The 27,900-nt window shown below is 35.7% G+C and overlaps 1 protein-coding gene across 1 annotated transcript; it reads right to left on the bottom strand.

Moving 5' to 3' along the window:
- Positions 1 to 1,512: 1,512 nt before the first annotated feature.
- Positions 1,513 to 21,198, bottom strand: MACC1 (MET transcriptional regulator MACC1). Its single transcript, XM_068550348.1, is given in 5 exon segments — positions 1,513 to 1,725; positions 14,397 to 14,585; positions 17,582 to 19,181; positions 19,183 to 19,612; positions 21,084 to 21,198. Coding segments are annotated over 5 exon segments (2,547 nt in total).
- Between the last annotated feature and the right edge of the window lie 6,702 nt (positions 21,199 to 27,900).

Here is a 27,900-nt window from a genome sequence, read left to right as displayed (position 1 = left end):
ACCTCCCCAGACCAGAAGCAGTGTCTAATCTTCCTTCAGGCTCATCATTTCTTTACCAGGGAAAACTTATCTGATCTCCCTGATCTATATGATGTCCCCCAATATCTATATCTCTTAGCTTCCCAGCCTTTCCATTGCAGCTGGTATTGCAGATGCCATTTTAGATTTAACTGTGTATTTTTTTATTATTGTCTCTATCACTTCAGCAGAATTGAAGTCAACGATCATGCTGTTTTTTCCCCATTATTAACCTCAAACATCTATGTGTCTGCCACAGAGTAGGTACACACACTCCATCTGTCAACTGAATGCCAATAAATGAATGACTATCTAAAACACATAAACATTGGCACGCGGCAGAGGATTGAACATAGGAGTAAGCACAGACCATCTCTTTATCAACTCTCCAACAGTTAGCATTTATACTGGCCTGAATTTCTATATCATCTTTGTCTTCCAAAAGCTTTAGAAGACATTCTGGTGCACACAAACACACACACACGTGTTTACATGAACACATGAGCATGCACATACACAGATATCAGTGGTTTTGGTGGTTAAGACTACTGCACTCAGCAGTGATAAATCAGGTTTTTAAAAAATAACCCTTGTTTTTAAAAATCTTTGAGAGTTAAAGAACTACTCTGCACTATGATCCTGAAGAAAAAGTCCAAAAGTTAGGCAGGATTAGCTAGGTCTCAAGATGCTGGCAGAAGGTGGTGAAAACGCCAGTTGGTGGGTACAGACAACAGATTTCTGATAAATCATATGTTCCTTCTGGCAGTCTTTCAAGAGATGGTACAAAAGAGCAGTGAGCTCCAATGAAAATGAAATCATTACCATTTCCCTATAAGTTTTAATATGCATTTTGATTTTTTTAAACTGTATTCCTATGTCTTATGTTTTCTTAAAAATCTAGAACCAAGTTCTGCAAACAGAAAACCTCCTTCACACTGGCTGTAGAGCCCTGAGCATTCTCTCCAGTCCTTAGTTTCTTCACATGAAAAACAACATGTTGTTCATGCTTCAATGCTGGCAAACACCACTGAGAAATAAAAGCGATCAGGCATAGAAAGCCTGTAGCCCTGTCCCTGGCCACAGAGTATTGTTTGCTTCTCCTCTCTCCCTACCTGTCTGCTGGCAAAACTCCAGTGTTCACACTGAGAGTCTCTAGATTATCTGGGTATCTGTGTGATGTAACTATGCTAGCCGTCATTTGTTTTAACTAAAAGAAATTAAAAGTAACTTTGAAAGGGAGAGAGGGCTTTTCTTTCCCTTCTCAGCAACAAAGCAGCTTAATGTTTGCATTTGAAACATATATAAAAATGCATATTTGATTATAAAACCCATCCTTGGATTTTGTGTTAGGCTGTGCTTTCACCAGGAAAAAATATTTTTTCAAACATGAAAAAAAGTAATACTTTTCGGAGTTTCTTTCTCTTTCACACACACACACACCCCTTTATTTTCCTTTCTCCCCCTACTCCCTCCTCCAAAACATACCCTTCAATTCTATACTTCCTCAGAAGTGGAGAATGCAGTTGCTCTCAAAACCTCTAAAGAATTTACTAGTATTAGAGCTCCAGTTAAGTCTCGCCATTGTTTGGTCACAGGGTTTTTCATTCTGTCCAAAGCTGATTGAAGGTCTTGTAACACATCTCTGTAACTGTTTCCATAGTGAGCACTCCAAGTATAGAGAAAATCACAGGCAGGTTTCCACATCATCTATAAAGAAAAAAAAATTAAACTGGAGTAGTTTGGAAATAAATCAGAGAGGAAAATAGATGCTTTAAAAAAAGGTTTAAAAGCCTCTTAAAACTTAAAAAGAAAATGGAATACCAATTACATATATACTTATTTAATGTCACAGAAAACATGTTTTAATAACTATCACTCCTCTGTTATATTCCTGTGTTTCTAAACCTCAAGATTTAAAAAATAATGACCAGAAGTAGGGCTTTTTATTTTCTTGATTCATGATCTAAACATTGTTCATTGTCTTCATAGGAATACAAAATTCCTTGTGCAATTTTTTGATTGTAACAGATGTTATTGCGATAAACTTTTTGCTCTCTGACAGACTTTTAAGGTTAAAATAATAACTCTTTTATTGTTATGTGTCTGTGGTGATCTTTACCATACCACATATAACAAGAAGGAACTATACAGTATATCTAATGATTTAAGTCATTTTATTTGAGCGAGTCTATAAACAAGGAAAAATGTAGCTTCATGATCAAGTCAAAAGGAAAGCAAAAATATAATTCTCTAATTAAAAATAATTTAATGATACATTTTAATGACCAAAAGAAAGATGGATATTCAATACTTATTATGCTTTCCCTAAGCACCTACCCATACCAATGACCTCATTGTTTCCATAGAAATAAATGTACGCCAAAGAGGAACCTCACATACAAGGGTGTATGTAATGGTAACCAAGGCAACCAGGCTCAGAGAGAATAGAGACAAAGGCCGACCAAATAAGACAAATTGTGGAATACACACACACACAGACACACACCCAGGTTAAAATACATTTTCTCTAGGAAAACAACAAAATGATCTCTGCTCTTGTAATTGGAATATTTGGAATATAAACTTTGTTACTTGCTACTTATTTGGGTTCCCTAAACTAATTCATTTGTGATTTTATCACTTTCAAAGTGAAGGAACACAGATCGTTAGCTACATATTATACAGAGTTGCCCTCTTAAAACAGAGCCTCAATTAACAGTAATATCACATGATAAAGGGTCTTGGGATATAATCCTTCACCTTCCACTGATATCCCCATATACCCTACAATTGAAGTTAAAAGAATGAAAGACCTAAATAAGGAGTTCTGTTATGTTTCAATTCAATCTATATGAAAGGCTATGCATCAGGCTCAAAGGATAATTTGATGTTATTTATCCAATTAGCATTCCTGGGGAGCCATGAACACCCATATTTTCACCTCTCTAGACAACGCTCGAGTCTTCAAGGTATTGAATGGAAGATAATTATCAAAGTTAAACCCTATCTATGTGGTCATAATGCAGCAACAGAAATCATCCCATATTTCTGTATATAAGCTTTATACTCACCAAGCTGATTTATAAAGAACTGTGAATGAGGTGTTCTCTCATCTATTTTTCTGAATATTCACATTGAAACCAAACCTTCCAAAGAGTAAGTCCCACTAATACTCTGCAATGGAAGATGAGTTGAGACATATTAATAGAGCCTTTTTGGCAGATTCAATCTTGCCTATCACTGCTAAGATGCAAAAAAGCACTAAATGAGTAGATTATTCTGTAGTGGGAATAATCCTGTGACCCACTGTAAAAGCTTTGAGACCTGTATTCTATGTTGCATTCATTTAAAATTCCCTGATGTTCAACTAGCTGTTACATTATTTTTCAACTTGTTATATATTGTTTAAAATAATAGTGTTTATAGCTAAAGTCTTCTAAGACTTTATTCTAAGCCCCTTACTGACTGAGTCTGATAAAAAGATGTATTTGAAGATATTTTATGATAAACAGCAACTGAGAGCATTTCAGTACCAAGATAATGCCACAGTATCACAGAAAACAGATGTCTCTTAAGAATTGCAAATGGGTAATTTACAGGTTGTGCACTACAGTGCAGATTCAAAGTACACACCTTCACTAACTTTTCTGGGTAGAAAAGCTCTGCATCACATATCTTGCTGCAGCACAGTGCATAGCTATGTATAGAAAAGGCCTGAGGCATACTCAGTCAGGAAGCAGCCCCTTGCTGCTGTCAGAAGCAGGAAATACACCAAGGTGATATGGGAATTAGAAACTACAGATTCAGAAGTCCAATGATACATTTACCCACTTACTTAGGCAGAGGGCCACATAATCTCCTCAAGTTTGGCAATTTGTACTGATAGCAGAACAGTATGGTCAGCTCTTGCAATTCAGAGAAATGTGGAAAGATTGCTGAGTCCTGGACCCTAATTAGGACCTCTGAAAGTGTAAAAAGACTTTCCAGGAGTCCTCTGTATTAGTCAGAAATACAAGGAGGCATATTGCCCTACACTCATTGGAGATCCCCTGGAGTCTAAACCATAAGCTACCTAGAAATAGGTACAGTGGCTTTGGGCTAAAAATACTATGGCAATGGTAAACTGCATGATTTATACTAAAATATGAGCACATTTTGCATCCCATTTTTGCTCCTCTTTGCAGCAAATTTAGCCTGAATATTCCTTCAGCGCAAAATTTGTTCTGCTATATATAACATCATTGGTGGCTCTCAATACAGATGACAGAGAAACACCACTGTAGTACACATACAGTGAAAATATTTGAAATACGTTGTTGTTCATTAATTAATTATTTCACTTATTAAATCAAAATTACTGAGTTACTGCTATAAGGAATGTTGTTACAAAAAGGAATAAAACGTTGATATATAGCAGGGCTCTTGTTTTTAGAAACTTTAAAGCATGGAAGGGAGATAGATACTTGCACAAACACTGGCCCAGTGTATGAATAGACAGGGTTTGATAGTCAATAATGATTAAGAAAAACTCAAAAATTACTTGCACATTCTAATTCAGTGTAAGAAAAAAAAGGATAGTTCCATCAACTGAGAAGCACTATGGTGTAACAGAAAGAAAGATGAGTTTTGATTTCAGAATCCTGGGTTCACATCTGATTTCCATTGGGTATTGGATGGGTCAGAGTAAATTTATCAACTTATCTGAGCTTTGAATTTTTTAATCTATAAAAGATGGATAATAATCTCCATGTCTGTGTCCAAAGTACCTCATGAAGTGTCTGGCATATTGTTTGCATTTAATGCTTTTCAATAGGATATGGTGGAAAGTGGATACTTTTTGGGTGAGGGAAAGATAAGCAGTCGGATTTTAGCCTTACTGAGTTTGAAGTAAAAAGGGGCTCTCTCTTATTTCCAATAAGAAATTGAAATAGAGAGATGATCTCCAGGGAGCAGGCAAGGGTTTAGCGTCCCTCGTGCTAAAATGATGGTGAAAAGCATGAGAGTAGAGGAAAATGCCAAGGAGGAAAAAAAAGGGATGAAAAATTTAACCTTTAATTAAGTCTACAGTTAGGGACCACAACTAAGAAAGAGAAGCAATAAAAGGATGGAGAGAAGCTGGTGTCAGAGTAATAGAAAATGAAGCAGATTGCTTCATGTTGCGAAAGTTAAGGGCTGATAGTATCCCCCAAAGGACATTCAGTGGTTTGCTGGAGCTGGCTCACACCAGCCTATTGTTCATATAGCCTCCCAATTCCATGTTCAGTGACATCACATTGTAAGATTAAAATCATCCATGTTGGGAGTTTTTACACCAAGGAAATGGGCAAAAGCTATAAGTTAGGGCTTTTCCTCCCTTGAAGAACTTGTAAAACATCTACCAGCATGGCACTCACTGAGGACATCTCTTTTCTGTTACTTCTTCTGCTACCTCGAACATCAAGTGATGTGGAAACATGAAAGAAAACTGAGAAAATTCAGGATTTGGGCAATTGATAGGACTTTGGTAACCTTGGAGGAGGCAGTTTCAAGAGAGTGGTGGAAGGCAGACTGCAGGTATGAGCAGGTGCCAAGGAACTGGAAGCCACAGAACAAATGGGTCATGTCTGGAATTTGGAAGTTAAAGGAAGAGAGACAAAGCTAGAAGTAGAAGCAGTGGAAAATGAAAGTATGTTTAAAAGGAAAAAGTCTGTATAAAGTAATATTAATTGAAAGGAGAGTTTGGTTTGAATCCTAACTTAGCCAGATGGAGAATTTAGGGTTGTTGAGGACTAGAGAGGTAGCAAACGTAACATACTCAAGGAGAAAAGTTAACTTTCTTTAGACAGAAAATACATAAACACAGACAAACATTGAAATATTTATGGAGTTGGGGCATGTAACTAAGGGGGCAAGTATCAAGAAAAATAGAGAAGGAAAGGGTTCAAAAGCGTATGTTGTAGTTATGCGCTTGATACACTGATGAAAAATATTAAGAACTATGTTTTCCCTCAATAAGCAAATCTCTGCCAGGCAGAGTAAATACAACTTTTTCTATACTGAGATTGCCTTAACAAAGCCTGATAGAAGTCCAGCTTTCATCAATGCAACAGTCTAATCAGTTGTTTGTCATCCTTTGTGGTATAGATATATGACATCTGGACTCAAGTTCTGAAATACTTACATTTTTCTTCAGCATTTTTTTATTTTCTAAGATCATTCTATTTTCGTACTCAGCAAGTGAACATATGTTATCACAGGCAAAGGCACAAAAGGTAACTTCCATACATTAATTAACTACAGACTTTATGAAATTATGTCCAAATATACATACACATTAAGGCCACAAAGGATTCTAAACTTTGTAATAAATTAAAGAGAAAATGAAATCGTTTTCTCCGGAAAAGTTTGAATGAGTAAAATAAACAATTTTCTTTCCGGAATGATCTAAGTTAAGTTCTCTAAAACTGGAAATGAGTTGTGGACTGCCAAGATCTCTTCCAGGTTTACGTTATTTTATACCTATTCAGTGGTCTAAAAATAGTTCTTCCTCTCTTGCTCAGTGTTATGCTTTAATGGAAGATACGCAGAAACGCTGCACTAATGCTTTGACTAATCAAAAGGAAAGCATGCTCTTCAGGGTTTGTTTTTCTTGAATTACTCCTGATCACAAAACAACTTCCATCAGCCTTCTTATCTTTATCACAAATATTTGACACACAGGCATCATTCTTGCCCATTTACTCTTAGCTTTTTGATGTTAAGTTCATGGTGTTTATGGGTTCATCTTTGAATAAGAAGCATGAGGCTAATAAAAGCGGAGAGTTATTAATTTCTCATCTATGTGCTTTGATCTCTTTATATAAAGGGCAGCAGCGTCAGTAGGCATTTAATCTACCAAAGCTGAGCAGTTTCTAAGCTCCCAGAATTTGTGTAGTAGGAATATGTCTTTGGTTTATCTTCCAGATACTAGAGGACAAATAAGAAGGTAAAGGAGCAATGAAAAAGTAATAAGTGGGATGCCAAAAGAAATGAAATGGAATAGAGATTTAAAAAAAAAAAGTTTTCCAAATTTAGAGTGCTTGTTTCCAAAAGCCAATCAGACTCACTAGATAACGAAATGCAACATGAACAAAAGCAACTCAGATTTGAGCAAAGCATTCTATGTCTTTTTTTAGCTCATAAAATATGAATAGTATAAAGAATGCAAGTGGCTTTAACTACCTTTGGATAATTACATTTTGCCACATTAAAGGATTAATAATCCACCTAGTTTCCTCATAAAACTATTGGAGCAACGTTTTATTTTAAGTACAATTATCTGAAGAAGTATCAAGGCAAATTTGTCTCATTAATGATTATTATATGCATTTTATCTTCAGTGCATCATTTACAATATCGAGGTGGGCCTTCCATCACCTGTAATTGGTAACTACATAAACATTATTGAAATGAGGTTGCCGTTATCTTTAGAAAAGAAGGGAAACTAACATATCTGGGGTCCTTACTTCCTTAGAAAGGAGACGGTACTTGAACTTGGTTAAAACTTGACCTAAGATTTTCTTGGAAAAGTCTCTTTGGGCACAGCCAGCTGTGTTTGCTCTAGAAATAACCACTCGAAACTTCAGGGGTTAAGCATGAGCCACAGGAAGACAGAGGACCCATTCCTTACTACTGCATCAAAATAGTCTAACATCTTAGGAGAACCAGCTGGCTAAGCTATTCCAACCAATTCTTAATTAGGAAGAGAATACAGGTCACCTGGTTATAAATCCGAGGCCATCTCACTATTGTATTGCAACAAATTTATTTCAGTAGTAAACAGTTTTAATAAATGCTAATTTAAGTCTTATAATTAGCTGTGCTTTGGTTTTCTGAAATTTCCTATTGTTTGTGATCCCTAACAATAAACCTTAATAAAGAAAAATCTAAAATCGAATTCAAATATTAGTGTCTCTAAATACATTTTTAAATACCTTTGTAATATTTAACCTAATATGATTATTACTTCTGTTTGATTTTCAGTGTGGTAATCAGATATATAATGCAGAATTAAACCAAAGATCATAGGAATACAATGTGTTACCCCATGTATTACACTGTGATATCTTTTTTTCTTTATTCCATCATCTCAAAAAATGGAGTATGTTTTCGGAATTAAAGATTATAGCACAAAGCATTACAGTACTGTACAAAATAAACAATGATAATCTAAATATTATGTCACTGTGCCAGATCTTTAATATAAACAATGAAGATTTGAGAAATTATTCTATACATTTTACCAATGGTAGATGAATTTCCATGTAATACTCTCCCCTTTTTTAAGAAATTATAAATATACTTCTTACTGTAAAAGAACAGCAAATCATAGATTTAAGTACTAAGGCTAGAACTGAGCCAGGCCCAGATACAGAACCAGACAATGCCACATCCCTGTAAGCAGAATCCAGGCATTGCAGTGTGAGTCGGAAAATCAGAAAACCATAAGACTTGAAGGACATTCCTTTTACCTTTTGCAAGAGATATTTTCCAAGGAAAATTAAATGTTGTTAAGCCAGTAAGAAAAAGCTGGTCAGCCAGGATTTTTTTTCTCGTTTTTTCCATGCATTACCATTCTGCCAGTTTCTCAGAAGAGAAGGCTTAAAATCACTGCTGACTTTCCCCTTACCTACATTCTTTCTATAGTTACTCTCCACTATATTACTAAAAAATTAGTATGCTTTACTCCCTTTTCCAAAATCACTCAGTGTCACACAGTTGTCAAATTCACCTCTTCCTCTTAGACAAAATAAATAATAATAACATATATTTAGCTATTACAATGTGCAAAGCATTTTCCCAAATATTTCACATATATTATCTCACTTAATCCTCCAAACATCTGATGAATACGATAGTATTATTACTATCATTTTGCAAAAAAAATGATTTTTTTACAAAAGAAAAAAAAGATTCCTAAAAAAAGTCAAATGACTTGTCCAAGGTCTTAGGGCTAATAGATGGTAGAGCTGGAACAGAAATCCAGACAAGGAATCTTAACCTCTGCTCGGGCAGTCATTCAAGACTCTCCAAAATACATATATCCAACCATGTCTCCCCATAATTAATAAGATGCACTCTCTCCTCAAGCCCACATATTCTCCTCAGTGGTCTCTAGAAGTCATTGTATCCAGAAGCACTGAAATCCCCTTCTAGTCCTCTCCAATTATTCAAATGTTACCCATCCTTCAGGACTAGGATGTGCCCTCTGACAGCTCCTGCCTCTTTGATCTTCTTTCATTTAGTTAACTCTGAAAGGATTTATCATCAGCAGAGCAAGAGAATAACTGTGTGTAAAACAAACCTGGATTTAAATCCTAGTTCTGTCACTTAACAACCATGTAATTCTGAATAGCTTACACAAATGCATTCACTCTCAGTTTGCATATCTGTAAAAAGAGGATGGTTCTAACGTCTTGCTTACAAACTTTGTTAAAGTAAATGAGATATTGCAAAGAAAATGATCATAATGATTAGATGACACACAGTAAATATGCAATAAATTGCAACAACTATTATCCTCATTATTAGTTATATTTACTTATTTCAGCATCTAATCATATACTTCTTTAAAATATAACAATTCAAATATTAACAGTTTATCCCAATTCCCATGCCAAATGAAACTTGGCTTTAGAGAAAAAAAATCATATTTTTCATTCTGTTTGTGTTTGTTGTAGCTCCTAGGGATGCTGAGAACTGATAATGCTGAGAACTGATAATCCCAGAAAACATGTTAATTGTATGGATTAATTTAATACTGAAAGCAAGGATACAGAGGCAAGATTCTAAAAAAGTAGGAAGAACTCCATATAGAATTTTTATTCACCTATAAAAGTACTAATAAAATTAGCTGTTTGAGGATTACCTACTTTCCCATTTTTAATCTAGACTTAGAATAAAGTGCTCTGAACACTACAGCTGTCAGTTATAGAGAATGAGGAGGGAAAAGATTGTAGCTAGAAGATAGAACAGAGAATTAGATCCTCACTGATTAAGTACAGATGGCAAGAAGACATAAATATATCTTGCTGGTTACAGCTGTCCATAGGTGAGCGGTTTCTGAGATGAAAAAATATTACAATTAGGAATGTCCACTTCATTGGGCTTTCATAGGGAAGATGGCCCATTCTGATAAGTCAAATAAGAAATCAGCCTCAACAGGTTTATTGGAGCCCAGTGGGCATTGGTAGTAGGTAATTTAAAAGGGGAAGTGAAACTTTAGTGTCCTTAGTGAATAAATGTCCATATTGAATAAGAGGGAAAGAGCATAATCTTTATCGTTAGGCAGGGAACCAAGGTGAGAGAGTTGTTAGGGAAGTTATTATCATATATGGTAATAATCTCCAGAAGGTTAAGTAAAGAGTACCTAATTTAGGACTGTGAATATCTTGGTCCTGAAATCCCCAGCATTTCCACTTGTAAAATACAACTGTTTTTAAAATGGGCTATTTTTCTAATATTTTATTGATATCTATTTTTTTAAAATTAAAGCTCAGAAAAATTCCAATGAATTTTTACTAACTTTCACAGGAAAATCTTGGCAAGAGTTAAACATCTTTGTATAAGCATAAATAGATTTTTTTCCCAAAAGAAATACTCTGAAAAACATGTTTTGCTTATAATCATATTCCAAGTTTTATAATTTTGCTTTCACGTAGGAATTACAATGCCATCAGAAAAGCTGAGTAAGTTTTCTTAAAATTTTACTTAGGGAGACGGTTAATTTAAAAGCGTCTCAGAAGTCTCCAGAGAGAGGCTTTTTTTCATCTTAGAAAAGAATAAGGGAAAGTGGCGGGGGGTGGTGGTGGTGGTGGTGTGATGAATTGGGCGATTGGGATTGACATGTATACACTGATGTGTATAAAATTGATGACTAATAAGGACCTGCTGTATAAAAAAATAAATAAAATAAAATTCAAAAATTTTTTTAAAAAAAGAAAAGAATAAGAAGTGGTCAAAAGTACTGAAGAAAAATCTGACATACTACTAATAATCCATTCTTTAATTGGCTGAGGCTTGATGAAGATGTTGAGGCCAATTTTGATAGTACCCTATCATAGCTTGAAAAAAGAAAAAAGAAAAAGTGAAATGAGTTGCTTAAACTCCCCATCCTAACCGTAACTCCCAGCTCTGCCACTCAGCCACTATATTGGATTTGGACTGGATGGTCAGAGTATAATGGTTAAAGTGCAAGGACCCCAAAGTCAAGGTTTGTGCTCCAAACCTGGTTCCATGACCTCCTAGCTATGCATGGTTGAGCAAGTTACTTAGCCTCCCTACAGCTTAGATATCATGAGTATCTGCCCCACAAGTTTTTGTTGAAAGGATTAAATAAGTTAATTTTTGAAATGTTACTGGAATAGTGCCTGGCACAGAGTAAGTGCCAGATAACTATTAGAAAAAATAAAAATAGAACAAAGGAAAAAGGGAGAAGTTGAAAAGCAAGGAAAGTGAGTGAAAAGAACCTGACTGTAGACATTGGCACACATAGGAGGAAATTCTCTAAATGTGTGCCCACTGAGGAAGTGAGATAAAGGAAATAAAAGCAGCATGGGAACCACAAGAACTTGTTATCTCCCTGCCCCAATTTCAATTCCCTCCCTCTGTACACCCTACCCAGAACTAATATAAGTATGTTTTGAAATCAACTGCTTAACTTGTAAATTGATCATATTTAAGAATCATCTCCTTCCTAGGAGAAAAATACTGTACAACTATTTTTTTTTCAGAGAGATGGAAATCAGTATACATTTACCCTTTACTTTACATGGCCTAAAAGGTAAAGATTCTCATAGATTATTTGGAATAGCTTCAGGCCAATATGCCATGAATTATTTTCTAAACATTTAACAATATGCATCAAAGTGATGATTGTTAGTGTTAATCCCAATAAATTGAACAATAGCCCCTAGAAAGACACATAGGGGCTTTCCTTTCTGCTTCTGAGTGTTTATCAGCCTCAGGCGTAGACTTAGTCATTTGTGATTTGGGCTGTGCAAAAGTAAATAAAGGAAAAGTAGCATGTTTGTTGGCCTCCGTGAAGACTTGGGGGAGGACAAACTGTAAACAACCACAATCAGAGAGAAGTTGGATACTTAACAAAAAACTCTTTGATAAATAACACTTCGATAAACAACTCTAAATAAAACCTTTTTAAAAACAGAGCTTATTAAGAAAAAAATAAGTCCTGATTTCAATTAGACAACGTTTTTTAAAAGATTTTTTTTTAGAGCCATTTTAGGTTCACAGCAAAATTGAGAGGAAGGTATAGAGATTTCCCGTTTATGCCCTGCCCCCCACATGCACAGCCTCCCCATTATCAACATCCTTCACCATAGTGGTATATTTGGTACAACTGATGAATCTACACTAATATATCATAATCACTCAAAGTCCATAGTTTACTTTAGGGTTGACTCCCAGTGTTATACATTCTATGGGTTTAAACAAATATAAAATGTTATGTATCCATCATTATGGTATCATATTGAGTATTTTCAGTGCCCTAAAAATGCTCTGTGCTCTGCTTATTTATCCTTCCCTCCCAACCCCTGACAACTGCTGATCTTTTCACTGTCTCCATAGTTTTGACTTTTCCAGAAGGTCATATATTTGGACTCGTACAGTATATAGCCTTTTCAGATTGGGTTCTTTTGCTTAGTAATGTGCTCTTAAGGTTCCTCCATGTCTTTTCATGGCTTCATAGCTCATTTCTTTTTAGTGCTGAATAATATTCCATTGTCACACAATATTCCATTGTACCACAGCTTATTTATCCATTCACCTACTGAAGGACCTCTTGGTTTCTTCCAGGTTTAGTAATTACGAATAAAGTTGCTATAAACATTCATGTGCAGGTTTTTGTGTGGACAAAAGTTTTTAATTCCTTTGGATAAATACCAAGGAGCATGACTGATGGATCATATACCAAGAGTATGTTTCATTTGCCAGAAACAGCCAAGGTGCTCCAAAGTGATTGTATATTCCCACCAGTGATGAGTGAGGGTTCCTGTTACTCCATATCCTCAACAGTATTTGGTGTGGTCAGTGTTCTGGATTTTGGCCACTCTAATAGGTATGTAGTGGTATCTCAATTACACAATTTTCTAGTCAGTTAACTAAAATATCAGAGTAGCATATCACGCACAGTACTGTTCCTTTTTTATTTCTTAAAGATTTCTCATTTTTAGCTCACTCAGTAAAAACTGATCTGTAGGTTGTAACGCCCTTCTTAGTATATAGAGATAAATGTAACCTATGCAGAGGAAATATGGCTTCAGCCTTTGGCTAGTTGTGGCTAAAGAATCTTGTTTAGAGAGTCAGGTTTCAGGAAACCAGAAGCCAGCCTGCTGAGACTTCCACTGTAGCTGCTAGAATTCAAATCAAGTCAAACTTGATTTGACTCTTGACCCTTCATGGAAAAGGTTGTCTTGTCCTGCACACCCAGCTGACATAGTTATTTCAAAGTAAGAAAATTTTCTCAAGAAATTAATACCCAGTTCTATGCTCAAAAAGGAAGTAGATAATACAGCTTTTGCCTCCTATCAAGTCATCATCTAACTAGAGAGATAATCTTTCCTTAACTGAAATATCTTGAAAATGTTTACACTCATGTGAGAGAAAGATACAGAACATTTTATATGCGCTCATCCCTGGAATATTTTTATTTAAGTCAATAAAAACTGACTCACATTTCTTTATGGTATTAAATAGAGAAAATATTTATCTAACTTACACCTAATAGTATACCTTTGTTTTAATATTAATAAAAAATTTGCATTTTAAATATTTACTTTGTTCTACATGCTGTCATTCTGTATTTGATGTCTATAGTTATTGTATGCAAAATTGTAAAGGAGATAATGCTCGTAGATATCTCTAGCTATCATTACCAATGAACCCCACACCACCTACTCTCTTAATGCTTTTTGTCACCAAACATTATTTACCACTAATGACTAAGTCTGTGCCTGAGGCTGATAAATACTAATTATTATGTCCTTTTTCCTTGTCATGACTGGGCTCCAACTCTTCCCTTCAAAGTTCATCTGTTCTCTGCCTCAAGTTACTATAGCCCTACATACTAACTGCCTATTTAATTTGGTCAATTTATTTGACAAAAGGCCATGGAGATATGCAATCCAATAGGAGAAACATCAGTATATCTTAAAGGTTCTTAATACCTTTAAAGAGTGATGTGTGTATATTTCAGATAATATCAATGGTTATAGGGGCAGTGACTTCAGCTAGTGGATCCTCTAGGACACTCAATCAATCCACGTATGCAGGGCACTCTTGATTGCATTTGATTTACCTGGTCTGCAGTTTTTTACTATTTAGACAAATAGAAATCTTACCTCTACAGCAACATCTCCAGCTTTTCCTTGGTGAGGAATTTCATATGCCTCCATTTGTTGCTTTGTGAGTCGTACTAACTTTTCAGCTAGTTTCCTCCAGCCTTTTCCAAGCCTGACAGCTGAAGTCAGAATAGCAGCCTCTTGGACGAGATGTGCTACTAACCCCTGGCAATCAATCTTCAGCAGAGCCTGCAGCAACAATTGCATGTCATAATTAAAAGCAACTAATTTGAGCTTTTTTCTATAAATTAAATTTGTCATTACATATTCTGGAAACTGGCATCCTTTTTCTCACCACACATATATTTGAATTTTCTAAAATTCAAAGAGTTGATTTACTTTTTAAGCAAATCCAACAAGCAAAGTACAGAGACCACAACTAGACCAGAATTAGGGGAGATTTAGGACTAACTCATTAACTAATTATAGGAGCTTGGGTAAACCACTGAACTAATATATTTCTTAATATCCTTAATTACAAAACGAAGAAGTTGAATTAGCCACTTCCAAAGATACCCTGAGGTTCTAGCAGTCAATAATTTATCAACCCAGGGATGATTATTTACTATACAAACAGTAATTACTTTCCTTACCAGAGGACTGGCTACAGGATTTCTATAGAGTGAGCACACAGTTGCTGGTAAACATTATTCCATTTTTTTTTATCCAAATGTGATTTAAAACTTCCCAGAATCATGTGTATTGCATAAAAATGAAACACTCCGACAACCTTGAACAAAGCTATTAATATTTATGACTTAAAAAAAATTTACTCTCTCCCTTCACCACCAGTGTAGTTTTGCTAAATTTAAATCTCAAGGTATCAAATATAAAACACTGAGGTTTCAACAATGCACAGTGGAAAACCTTCAGACTCTTTCTTCCTTAATTAAGCATCTGAGCTTTGTCAGTCACCATGCATGTTTTAAAACAAGTCTATGAGTTTCTCTTTCTCCTTGAATATATTTTTAAAGTATGAGATTAGATTTATCTATCTCTTTTCTGTTCAAATAAAAATGTTCGGGGGCTTCCCTGGTGGCGCAGTGGTTGAGAGCCTGCCTGCCAATGCAGGGGACGCGGGTTCGAGCCCTGGTCTGGGAGGATCCCACATGCCGCGGAGCGGCTGGGCCCGTGAGCCACAATGACTGAGCCTGCGCGTATGGAGCCTGTGCTCCGTCCGCAACAGGAGAGGCCGTGACGGTGAGAGGCCCGCGCACCATGATGAGGAGTGGCCCCCACTTGCCGCAATTAGAGAAAGCTCTCGCATAGAAACGAAGACCCAACACAGCCATAAATAAATAAATTAAAAAAAAAAAAAAAAAAGTTCGGTAGCCCTTTATCATTTAATGGCACTTAAAAGCTTTATCATCATAAAACAATAAGTAAAAATGAATTACCAAGTAAGTACACTTACTATGCAAATAAAGTTTCAAGGGGTAGCCTCTATACAATATGTTTCATTGTCTTCTGGTCAGATAGCCAGGCCTTAGCTCTTTCCATTCAGAAATTCTGAAGCCTCCACTAAGGCACAGTATAAAATTTTAGGAACTACTCCCTTGAATGAGCTCTCCACCAGCACTGTCTAGTTAGTCACCAAAGCTACTCAATTATCACACACCAACATACAGCAGGTGTAACCAGGTTTAAACTTTCAGATCGTTTGGCCAATATACCCTTTTTTGCCACTAAGAGAAGCAAGAAAGCAATTTTCAATTCAGACTTTCACGGCTCCATGCTGAACATGAGCTATGAGAGGTAATGATCTATTGCAAAATGCATGTGCAGCTTCAACCAGGTAGATCAGCCAATGACTGTAAATGGCCTGGGTTAAGTGAGAATGCAGCACACCATCATAAAACCACCTATTTAACAATCAGATATTGGGCTTTAAAAATTCACCCCTCACAGTATCACTGTAGAAACATAAAAATAACAGAAGGAGAGGGATTGTTTTATATATATAGTTCTTTATTATATAAATTATTGTTAACATCACAGAATAAATTTCTCTCCAAAAATTTCTCTCCTCCTTTTGCACTTTGGTTAAAACTTTGCTCCTCTACATGAACCTGCCTCATCTATGTGAAGATCTACATCTCTTACAGAGCACCAGCTTTGCACAGTTATAGTGATATTTACTACACACCAACATACGTACTCAAACAAATATTTTTACACACATACATGCATTGTTAATACCTTTGTTTCAGGAAGACATAGTGGTTTTACGTGTGGCTTTGGAACCAAAAAGGTTTCAAATCCCATCTCTGATACTAACCAACTGTCAGAACTTGGGCAAGTTGCCCAACCACCCAAGACTCGGTTTCCTCTATTTGAAGATGAAGATACTAACCAGACTTACCCCGTAGAGTGGTTAAAATGGTTAAATGAGAGAGCATGTATAGAATGTTGGGGACAGTGCCAAACACATAGAGAACCCTAGAGAAGTGGTATATATCATTATTATTATTTATACAGTCACATTTTAACCATTTTTAGAAATAATGCTCTTGATTTTTTTTTTTTTACTTTTATAAAATATTGAATTTCTACATTTAAGGCAAAATAGTTCTTCATCTTTTTTATAGATCTCTGCTGAGCCTTATACTGGGGTGAACGCTATGTTGAAAAAAAAAAAGAATCCTAAGAGTCCTATTAAAACATGAAGATTAAGAAGGGAATTAGCAATATAATTTTTGGATTGTGATGCATTGCATACAGAGAATGAATATTAAATTTCTAAAGTTAAAGACATTAGTGATATATCTAAAAAACACTAAAAAGTGAACCTATACCAATGGCCAAGTTAACTAGTTTTGTTTCAGTTTGCTCTTATTTACTTTCATGTAATTGGAGCTTCTCTGATATTTTAAGAGCTATCTAAATATTTGAAAAACGAAAAGAAGGGATCTCTTAACTGTTATGCTCTAGCACAAACAGAATCTTTAATCTTCCATTAAAGGATGATCCTTGGGGGCCCAGTTTCTGGGAAAATCACAATTGAATGTCAAATCTAAGAAACCAGTTATATGATCTTGTAGGCAAAGCTCTATATTTGCTGTAAAGTGACTTCAATTTACTTGAGACTGCTGAGAATTTTTTAACTACTCTCATATGTTTACTTATAAATATTGCCAATAAAGTTCTCTATGGTAAATAAATTACTGTGATCAAGCAATACTCACCACAGTAAGTTCATAAAGAAATTTCCTGGTATTTCTATCTGCATGACAATCTTCCTTTAACTTATTTACAACATAAGAAACTTTTTCTGATTCTTTGTCTGCTTGTATTCGATCAAAATCTTCCACTGCCAGATGTGAGTAACCTAGGACATCAGCTAAAACTTTCCAATCATAAACTTTTTCTGACACCAAGGTCAATACAACTGAGTAGATGTAAGTCAGTTTTTTAAGAGGCAGGGTAACTTGTTCAAGAAGATTCCTGGTTGTGAAGACATTCTCTGACATAGACATTACTTGTTCCTTTGCAATCACCTTGACATTTTTGCAATGTAAAAGTCCAATCCTACCTCTCAGGACTCCCACATACCATTCTTTCACTTTGGACTGTCCAATGGCTTTTACTTTACCTTCTCCAAGAAGAGCTATTGTGTCCCCTTTGAAATATTCAAGTAAGTAGTCAATCTTGCTTTGTCTTAGCACTGTCTTCAGGGTTACCCCATAGTTGGCAAAGTTCAAATTCTTGTTTTGAAATGTAGGATATTTAACATGCACTGTTGGTAATAAAGGAGCAGACTTGATTTCCTTCTCCTTCTGCAAATCACCTGGCAGATTTGAGAGGCTTTTTAGGTTTGGGGCTGGATCAGGTGTAGTAATAAAGAACTGTGTAACTGGTCTACCATTGGGAGGCTCCACCTGAACATGGAAAACTAACAAGTGCATTTCTCTGGAGTCAACTAAAGAGAATAAAAATTGTTGATGAACTACTTGACCTGATTGCAACTGCTTTTGTTTAATTCCTTTCCCTTTTCCTTCTACCTTTACTTCAAAATTAGGATCACATGAAAAGACAGAAATACTTAAATCTTGTGGCTTTTCAAGTAAGAAGGAATGCTTCCTCCAGAGCTGAAACACAACTGGAGATGTGTTGTGTTTCCCACCCTTCTTAATATCAGAGATTATAAGCCTTCCTGGCATATAACTATGTCCACAAACTGTGAAAATAACAGTGAAACTGGGATGGATATATTTGGGCCCATAAATTCCAACTGAGGTGGTTTTGTGGATATAATCCCAAATGGTGGCAGCTGGTGACTGAGTACCTTTAGTTTGTGCAGCAACCACTAGATACATCGCCTGACTCAATTCTACTAGCTTGACTTGGATGGTGTCTTTATAAATGTAGCAATTGTTTAATACTTTGAAAGGGCCTTCTTTACCCAGGCTGTGAAAACACACCACTTCTGTCATGACTTGGCTGAAAGGATCCTCTTTCACTTCAGCTCCAATTTTCATCTCTAGCAAAATGGCTTCCATGGTGTTATGGTTACCTAACATGATTTCTGACAGTGGGCTTACAGTGCATGAAAGATCATGGTTAAGCATCTGCGGAGGATCTAGAAAAGCCCTTAGAGATACCTCTTGGTATTCTCCCACAGCTACATGGCCTTGGGGCACATGAACAGTGATATCTGATTCAGGTAATTGTACTGACCCTCCCTGGTAGTTTAATTTGCAAACTATTGTAGTCTCTGCAACTTGTGTTTGGGCCCATCCAGGACTCTGATTAATTGTATTCAAATCGAGGCAGGAGCGGGCCAGGTTGACTTAACCAAGCCATTTTATAAGCCTCTCGATCATTTTGAAGCCATTCTAAGTCTTGTTCTAAGATCTGGTCAGAGTTATGTATATTCTGATGGGCATGTGCTGTGTCATCTAAAATGTCCAAAAGTTCTGAAACACTTTTAGATCTTTCAGATTTCCTTGAGGAAGACTGCCTAAGCAACTGATGCACGTCAAGTTCATCACCGGAGGAACCAAAAGAATTTCCAGTTTCTATTTCTCTAAAAAAAAGAAAAGGATCTTCCTTCAAGATGGAAATATTATCTCTCTTCTGGTTATTTCTTAGCTGAATTATGTCATCCAAAAATGGGTTAGATGCAGACAGTTCATTCCAGAATGGATTCGTAGCATTGGAAGCACAATTGCCATGAAGTGTGAAATCATCGGGCCAACTGAGAGGCAAACCTGGGTCTGGTTGTTATTTAAACAAAAACAAAGAAAAACAAAGATGAAGTGGCATTCTGAGATATAACCAAGATTAATTTTTATTATAGCTTAAAAATGCAAGAGTTTTTATTTGCTTTTTGATCTCCAGTCTAATAAATACTATAAAATTAATGTTAAATTTGGTCAAATTTTCATGTTGTGAGGAAAGAGAAATTGTTTTACCAGATTATTTGAGCATATGTTAATATTACTTTATCTTAAGACATTATGATTTATAAACAAATAAATATTTAGCAATTTAGATAATAATCATTTAACACATCTTCTTGAAAATGATCCAGACTACATACATTTATGCCTTGTTTTATATTTCATTTTCATGAAAGAATACCTCTGAACAAACAGAATAATTGGTCAATTATCCAGATTTTTCTAAACATTGAATGGTTGGTCTCATTACATCTAAATTATTCATTTAATGTTTTTCTTTTCTGATAATAGTCAATATGTAAAAAATATCAAATACGTCTGTGAACAGCTAAAATAATTTGTTAAAAAATAATATGCTGAACTAGACAATCATGCATTTCTTAGATTATTTTCTGATAACTTCGTATTGATAAATTTTAATAACATTGAATTTTTTCATGAAAAACGAACATTTCATGAAAATAAACATTGAAAAAATAGACCACCATTAGATTTACTACTTGAAGGAATTCACTGAGCTTTCTCAAGTTTAAAATGGCAAAGAACAGGCTTATTACCACTGCAAAATGGAAACACATTACTTTGGAAAGTGGGTATTTTAAGGATCAGCAACACATTAAAATACTTATATATCAACTATAATGAATTTCTATATATCTCAAAAATCTTGAATTTTTTTATGTTTAGAGCAACTTATACTTGGTCATTTTGCAATAAATATTGATAATGATTCTGTGGACTTTGTAAAGCTGGTGCTGCTTTAGAGAAAATGAAAGCTAAAAAAGAAAAATGAGTTCAAGTAAGCTTTCAGACTTTTTTGTTTAGTATATATAGAACTATACATTGATTGAAATGAGCTTTAAGTGTCATATATTAAAAATCAGAAGACGTGTTTTGAAAAATAAATGTTGCATTTATTTTTACACTTTTCTTCAAACCCAGTTCCATCGAACTCTCCTAAAACTTACTTTTTCTCTGAGAATCTATTCAATTCTTTTATACTGTATTTATTAGCCCACTCCAACATACAGAGATCTCTTTAACCCCAAAATTCATTATATTTACTGCAAAATACCACTCATTTAATAGTTTTTGTCTCCTCATAATATTTATTATATGTTGTTTGACTATTTTATTTTCCTCATCTTTTTAATGATAGTTTAAGTATTTCCATGATAAAGTTTAGATTTTACCATTCTTTTAATCTTCTGTAGCACTTTTCAGAGGTAGTTCTCCAATAATTAGTGGTGGTGGAAAAAATTACAATAATTATAAATTCTTGTACCTGTAATATTGCAATTTTTTGAGGATTTTTGGGCTTCCACGTCAAACAAATTTCCTTCAGACGTATTTTGTGAAATTCCTCCTGACCAAAAATGGGCTTTTTCACTGGTTAACATTATTCCACCTACAAAGTAAATATAATATATATGTGTGCATATATGTGTATATATATATATATATATATTTCTTGTAAGAATACATAAACAGGCTGGCATAGAAACCAAACTCAAAGTAATCCACATATTTAAATAGAAAATTGCATATAAAAACACTCTGCATAGGTCCTCTACTTCTGATAGGATGCTGGACTAGATATCCTGAAATAGGTATTATTACTCCATTGAAAAACCCTCAGATCCTGGATTAATACCAACAAGCAAACCTAGAAATACATTAGTGATCCTATAAAAAAAAGTAATAATGAAAATCCCAAGGATAACAAAAAGAATAGTAAGTTGAAACTTCAATAAATAGGCATTCCTTGTTTGGTGATTGGAAGTCTAAAAATCACAAAACTGGAAATTCTCCTCAAATCCTTCTATACATTTAATGCAGTTCAAGAAAAATCACATATTATGTATATGTGTTTGTAACTTAGGCTTTTTAAAAATTATGTAGAAAAGCAAAGGGCTATTCAAGACAAACCAGAAGAAGAACACGATAGAAGTTATGTGTGCCGCCAGGTATCAGTATTTATTATAATTTGTGCTAAGTAAGACAATGTGGATTTGGAACAGAAATAGACTAAGGACACACAATACCCCTAGAAATAGACCCACCCTCACATGAAAACTGAATATATGGCAGAGGTAGCCAGGCAGAGCAGTGTGGAAATAGATTATTCAATAAACAGTGATGGTACAATTGGTTGTCCATGCTGAAAAACTTACATTGATCATACACAGAAATCTGTTCTAAGAGATTTAAAGACTGAAAAACAAAACTTCAAAACTTAAAAATAGAGTCTAAGGAATTATCTTTATGCTTTCTGGAAATAGAGAATTTCTTAAGCAAAGCACAAACACAAAATGCAAGCCATAAAAAAAAAAAGAGAAATCCTACATATCAAAGGACATTGTTTACAAAAGGTAAAAACACAAGCCAAAAGCTGGGAGAAGATATTTGCGTTACATACGACTGAAGAAGAAAAAAGGATTGGATCCTAAAATACATCGAAGACTCCTACAAATTAATAAGCAAAATAAAAACAACATTACAGAAAAATCTGAAAAGAGATCTGAATAAGCATTTCTTATAAAAAGTAAACACAAATGATCCCTAAGTATATTAAAATATGCTAAATTTATCAGTAATCAGGGAAATGCTAAATGATACCACATGAGATACAATTACCAACCATCAAATTTGCAAAAGTTTTAAAATCTGGCAACACTAATTATTGGCAAAGATGAGGAGCAAAGGGAGCTTTTATATACTCCTAGTGGAAGTGTCAGTAAGTACAACCACTTAGAAATCAATCTGGTATTATCTAGGAAAGGTGCTTACAGCCCAGTACCCAGCAATTTCAATTCCAGTTATTTGTTCTAGTAAAACCTTCCATATGTGCATCAGAAGATATATACAAGAATGTTCATTACATATTTTTAAAAAATGGGAATCAATCAAGATATCCTTTGCCATATGAATGGATAAACTGTGGTGTTTTAATACACTGGAGTACCATGCAACTATGAAAACAGATGGATTACCAGTAAAAGTATCCATATGTACTAACTGTAGATATGGCATTGCTGAGCTTCAGCCTTCTTTACATATATGCTTTCTCCGAGCCCTATGACAACACTGAAAAATGGGTATGTTAAATCAGATTTCATAGAGTACAAAAATGAATCTCAACAATATGACGTAAGTAACGTACAAGGTCAAATAGCTGGTGAGTGACTGACCAGCCATAATTACTCATGCACATTACAGCTACACCATATAGCCCATAACTCAGGTTGCCATATACCCCTTCTCAGACTCAAAGTTCCCAACAGTACATTCTGAGACTATCCCACCTTCCATTTCCAGTTTCCAGTCATGCTAAACCTTATTTCTTGTCGTCCTTCATCTGTTAATCACACCTCCTTCACCTTTGACTTGTCTTCTTTGCCATACATTTCTTTCAAGTTCTTGACATTTTATTTCAAAAAAGTTTATTTTTTTTAGAGAAATTAAAAGCCTTTTCTGGTATAAAAAAAAAGAAAGAACAAATTGAAGAGGAGAGGGGAGGAGAAGGGAGGAAGGAAAAGAAAAAGAAAGGGAAAGAAAGGAAAGGAAAAAGGGGTAATGTTTTCCAAACATGGTGGATAAACAAATGCAAAAATTATCTCATAAAAAAAATCAAATACTGCAAGAGCAATTTTTTTCTCTGATAGGCGAAACTACATGGAAAGTTCGAATGAAAAGTAGAACTTTGCACTATGCATTTTACACTGAACCTCAAGTTTCCTGGCAGATCCTCAAAATTATGTGGTTGATTTTACCATATGTAATGTCCAAAACTAAAGTCTTTAGCACACAGTAGGTAGCCAAAACTTTGAAATAGGAAAACTAAGTTCATATCCTTCTGCAAAATTAAGCAGATTCAATTAAAAGGAGAAAAAATATTTAAATAAAAAAGCATTTTTCAAAAAGATAAAGTACACTTTAAATGGAAAACCAATTTAGACAGAAGTCTACCTAAACGCTTTAATTTCTTGTGGAGAAAAGAGCAGAAAAGAACAATTTATACCCAGGATTCTTTTGAGGCAAATAACCCTTAATGTAAAAAATAATTATTACCCAGTGGAATACAGTGAGAATGTCTCAACCACATAAGAACCAGGAATGATGCCTTATGAAGTTATGCTCCTGGAGGATTATAACATTTCAGAAAGAAAGGGACAAGGCGGTTGTTAGCTGGAATTCTTTATGGAGTAGTCCTCTTCTCCAGTCACCCAAGCAGATCTTCACTGCCATTTAAGCCAGTAGTTCTAAAATTCAGCCCTACCAGAATGACCTGGAGGGTTTGAACAAACACCAAACAAAACAGTTTGCTGGAACCACCCCAGTGTTTCAGATCTAGAAGGTCTGGGGTTGCACCAGAGAATCTGCATTTCTAAGAAAGTGGCAAAGTGATGTGATGCAGTGGTTCTGAGGGGTACATTTTGAGAATCACATTCTAAAAACCACCATGCTAATTTCTTTCCCAAATAGATTTCTCCCTATTCTCTGGCTCTTCCCACTATCCCCCAATGAATCTTTCTTCTCCCAATCTTTTTGTGTACACACACACACACATACACACACACACACACACACCCCTCACTGGACTTTATCCTAAATCTGGAATTTTTTTTTTCTGTGAATACAGGGAAAGGTGGTATAAGAGAAAATCCCTTGATTGGAAGGACCGTGATTCTGACATACAGAGGGCGGTGCATGTTTACACAGGTGCAAATAGCACTAGGCACATTTATCTTTTCCTTGTGTTTTCTTCCAATTAAACTTTATACTCAATTGCAATTGCTGTCTGAAACGGGAATTTTTTAAACCTCATCTAAAGAAGCATGAGTCAGTCTTTGTTGGAATGACTAAGCAGGAAAAGAGCAGTTTACTACCCACTTAACTGGGGACATGTTCTTGCCTTTTAGAACACAATTATTCTGATTCTACATGATCCACTATTTTTTTTCTTAAAGAACCAATGAATAAAGTTTTGATCTTCATTTATTTTACTGTTTAAACTAGGCCTTAAGTGACTGGGAATATTTACCAACTGTATAACTTAGCAAAAGATCCCAGATTCTTTTTGAAGGGGGGTGGTGCTTGCAAGAGTAACCAGGCAAGCAATACCATTTTAAAGAATTATCCCCTTAAAATGTGTTCATTTGAAGTCATTATGGTAGTCATTATACAGTGAAGATTGCTATTTTTAGCCACCCAGTAGGTTCAAAGTATTTTCCAACTAGTCCTTGAATACCTCAGGTCTCCGTTATGTTTCCATGATCTGTACTGCATTTAATTCTTGACCTATGTGATATTAAAAATGCTTCCAGAACTTCCCTGGTGGTGCAGTGGTTAAGAATACGCCTGCCAATGCAGGGGACACGGGTTCGAGCCCTGGTCCGGGAAGATCCCACATGCCGCGGAGCAACTAAGCCCATGAGCCACCACTACTGAGCTGTGCTCTGGAGCCTGCGAGCCACAACTACTGAGCCTGTGTGCCACAACTACTGAAGCCCGTGCACCTAGAGCCTGTGCTGTGCAACAAGAGAAGCCACCGCAATGAGAAGCCCGCGCACCACAACGAAGATTAGCCCCCACTCGCCGCAACTAGAGAAAGCCCACGCGCAGCAACGAATACCCAATGCAGCCAAAAATAAATAAATAAATTTTTAAAATTAAAAAAATAAAAATGCTTCATATAGACTATAACTCTTACAGGTGACAGCAAATGCTAAAATGTTAGAAGAGCAATTATTGGACTGGTGGACTTCACCTCCAAAAGGCCAAACTTACCTAAATAACTATGCCTTCCCTAGAAAATGCAACTGGTATAAAAGGCCTGAGTGGAACACAAAGGAACTATAATCAACAGATGATGCTCACCTACTGTGATTTTACTGGACATTTTCATGGCGTGTATGGCCTCACTGGATGTTAGCCCCCGGGTACCTTCTGATGGGACATTGGCACTCACTGATTGGTAGTGTATATATCCTTATGACTAGTCACTAAATCATTTGAGTGTTACCTCTGGTCATTATGATCAAAGATTTAAAAGACCTGACAGGAGGGGAAAGGGTAAGCTGGGAAGAAGTGAGAGAGTGGCATGGACATATATACACTACCAAATGTAAAATAGATAGCTAGTGGGAAGCAGCTGCATAGCACAGGGAGATCAGCTCGGTGCTTTGTGACCACCTAGAGGGGTGGGATAGGGAGGGTGGGAGGGAGATGCAAGAGGGAGAGGATATGAGGATATATGTATACATATAGCTGATTCACTTTGTTATAAAGCAGAAACTAACAAACCATTGTAAAGCAATTATACTCTAATAAAGATGTTAAAAAAGTTTTTAAAAATAAAAAAATAAAACGCCTGACAGGGAAAATATCAGTGGTCACTTTTCCTAAGAAAAAATGGCTTTATAATATTCTCTAGGGAGGGCAGCAGGGACCCTGGTGCATTAAGCAGTATTAGTAATTAGTATTAGTAATAATCTCTATGATGCCCCCAATTGTAGTGACTCAAAACATTCTATCAATACATCATCTTGTTAATATCACCATGTCAAGATTTCCATCATGTCCTTTTTATCCTATCACCCTTCCATCACTGGCAGAGCTGAAGTTTGGGAAAATTACAATAATTGTGCAGGATAACATCATATTAGCAAGCACAAATCAGAAACAGAAACAGCAGACTGGAAATTGTTTTATGTTCAGCTTAATGATGTAGCCAGGAAACCTTCCCAGAAACCTTAGTCTGGAAGGGAAAGTGTAAAGGACTCTAAAGAAATACACAAAAGGAATATTTCAGGCCTGAAAAATAATAAAACATATCCATCATAAGAGCTATTGCTACATTCCTAGTGCCATGCATGTATTTCTCATTTATAACTTGCAACAACGCTAGAAAGTTGGCTCTAAAGGGAAGGAAACCAGGCTTAGGGAGTTTATTTGCCCAAGATTATATAGGTACTAAACAGCAGAGCCATTATTTGAACTTAGGGATAAACAATTCTAGAGAACAAGATTTTGAACCCTAAACTATGCTTCCTAACCATGGGTCAGACCTTCCCTTCCAAAGAAAGTGAGGTTTGAGACTATGCCCGGCCTTGTTGCTAGAGAGTAGCATCAAGCCACAATCTTGACCTCAACAGATCGTCACCAAGTTCTCAGCAGGGCCCACAAGAAGAGTGTATGACCCATGTAGTCACACAGTGCCCCATTCTCAGCAGGGCCTCAGGCTTGGTCTAATGCTCTGCTGTTGCCATCTTGAAATACTTACTACGTTTTTACAAGGGGTCACATATTTTCATTTTGCACTGGGCACTGCAAATTATGTAGCAGTCTTGGCGCATGGAGTTGGCAACCCTTAGCCTTCAGACCTAAGGGAAGTGACTGCAATTACAAGTGACCATGAAGAAAAGAGGAAAGCATTGTTTTAGAAGAAGAATGCTCATTTTGCAGATGGTAAAACTGAGCTGCGGAGAGGTTAAATGAGTTGCCCAAGGTAGTAGGTTCATCACTGGCAGGTGCAAGAATCAAACTCTCATCTCCTGATTTGAACTCCATAAGAAACAGGGTATGAGAATAGTTCTAGCCATTTCCATGAATTCTGTAAGAACAACAAATGAAATCTTTAAAATTCTGATGGTATATAATGTCAAAAGTAACAATGGCTTAGATTTTAAGACTTTGAAGGAAAAATGATAAAAAGTTTAACTCAATGAGAGTGAAATAAAGTGGTCCCCAGCCTCACACACCATACCCCCTCCAAACAAGGACTTTTTAGATGGACATTTGGCCAAGGCAAGAGAAAATCAAGTCCTCGGCAAGGTTGGTTCTACTCATCCTGACCTTACCTCATTCTTGCAACATCTTGCCTTTCACCTCAGAGAGCAGAACTATGTAATCAACATTCAAAAAATGGTAAGAAATCTTTCAAAAGTTCAGAGGCTATTCCATGGAGATAGAAGTGTTTAAGAGAATATTATAGACTTCGGATAAATATTCATTGTAAATCATCAATCTTTTAATATTGACCTAAGCATATATAACTGATGATCAAGACATTTGTTTTATTAATTTGAAGTCCCTTCAGT

Source organism: Eschrichtius robustus, chromosome 8, assembly GCF_028021215.1.
Source record: "Eschrichtius robustus isolate mEscRob2 chromosome 8, mEscRob2.pri, whole genome shotgun sequence".
Taxonomy (NCBI): Eukaryota; Metazoa; Chordata; class Mammalia; order Artiodactyla; family Eschrichtiidae; genus Eschrichtius; species Eschrichtius robustus.
This window is presented reverse-complemented; position numbering and strand designations above follow the sequence as displayed.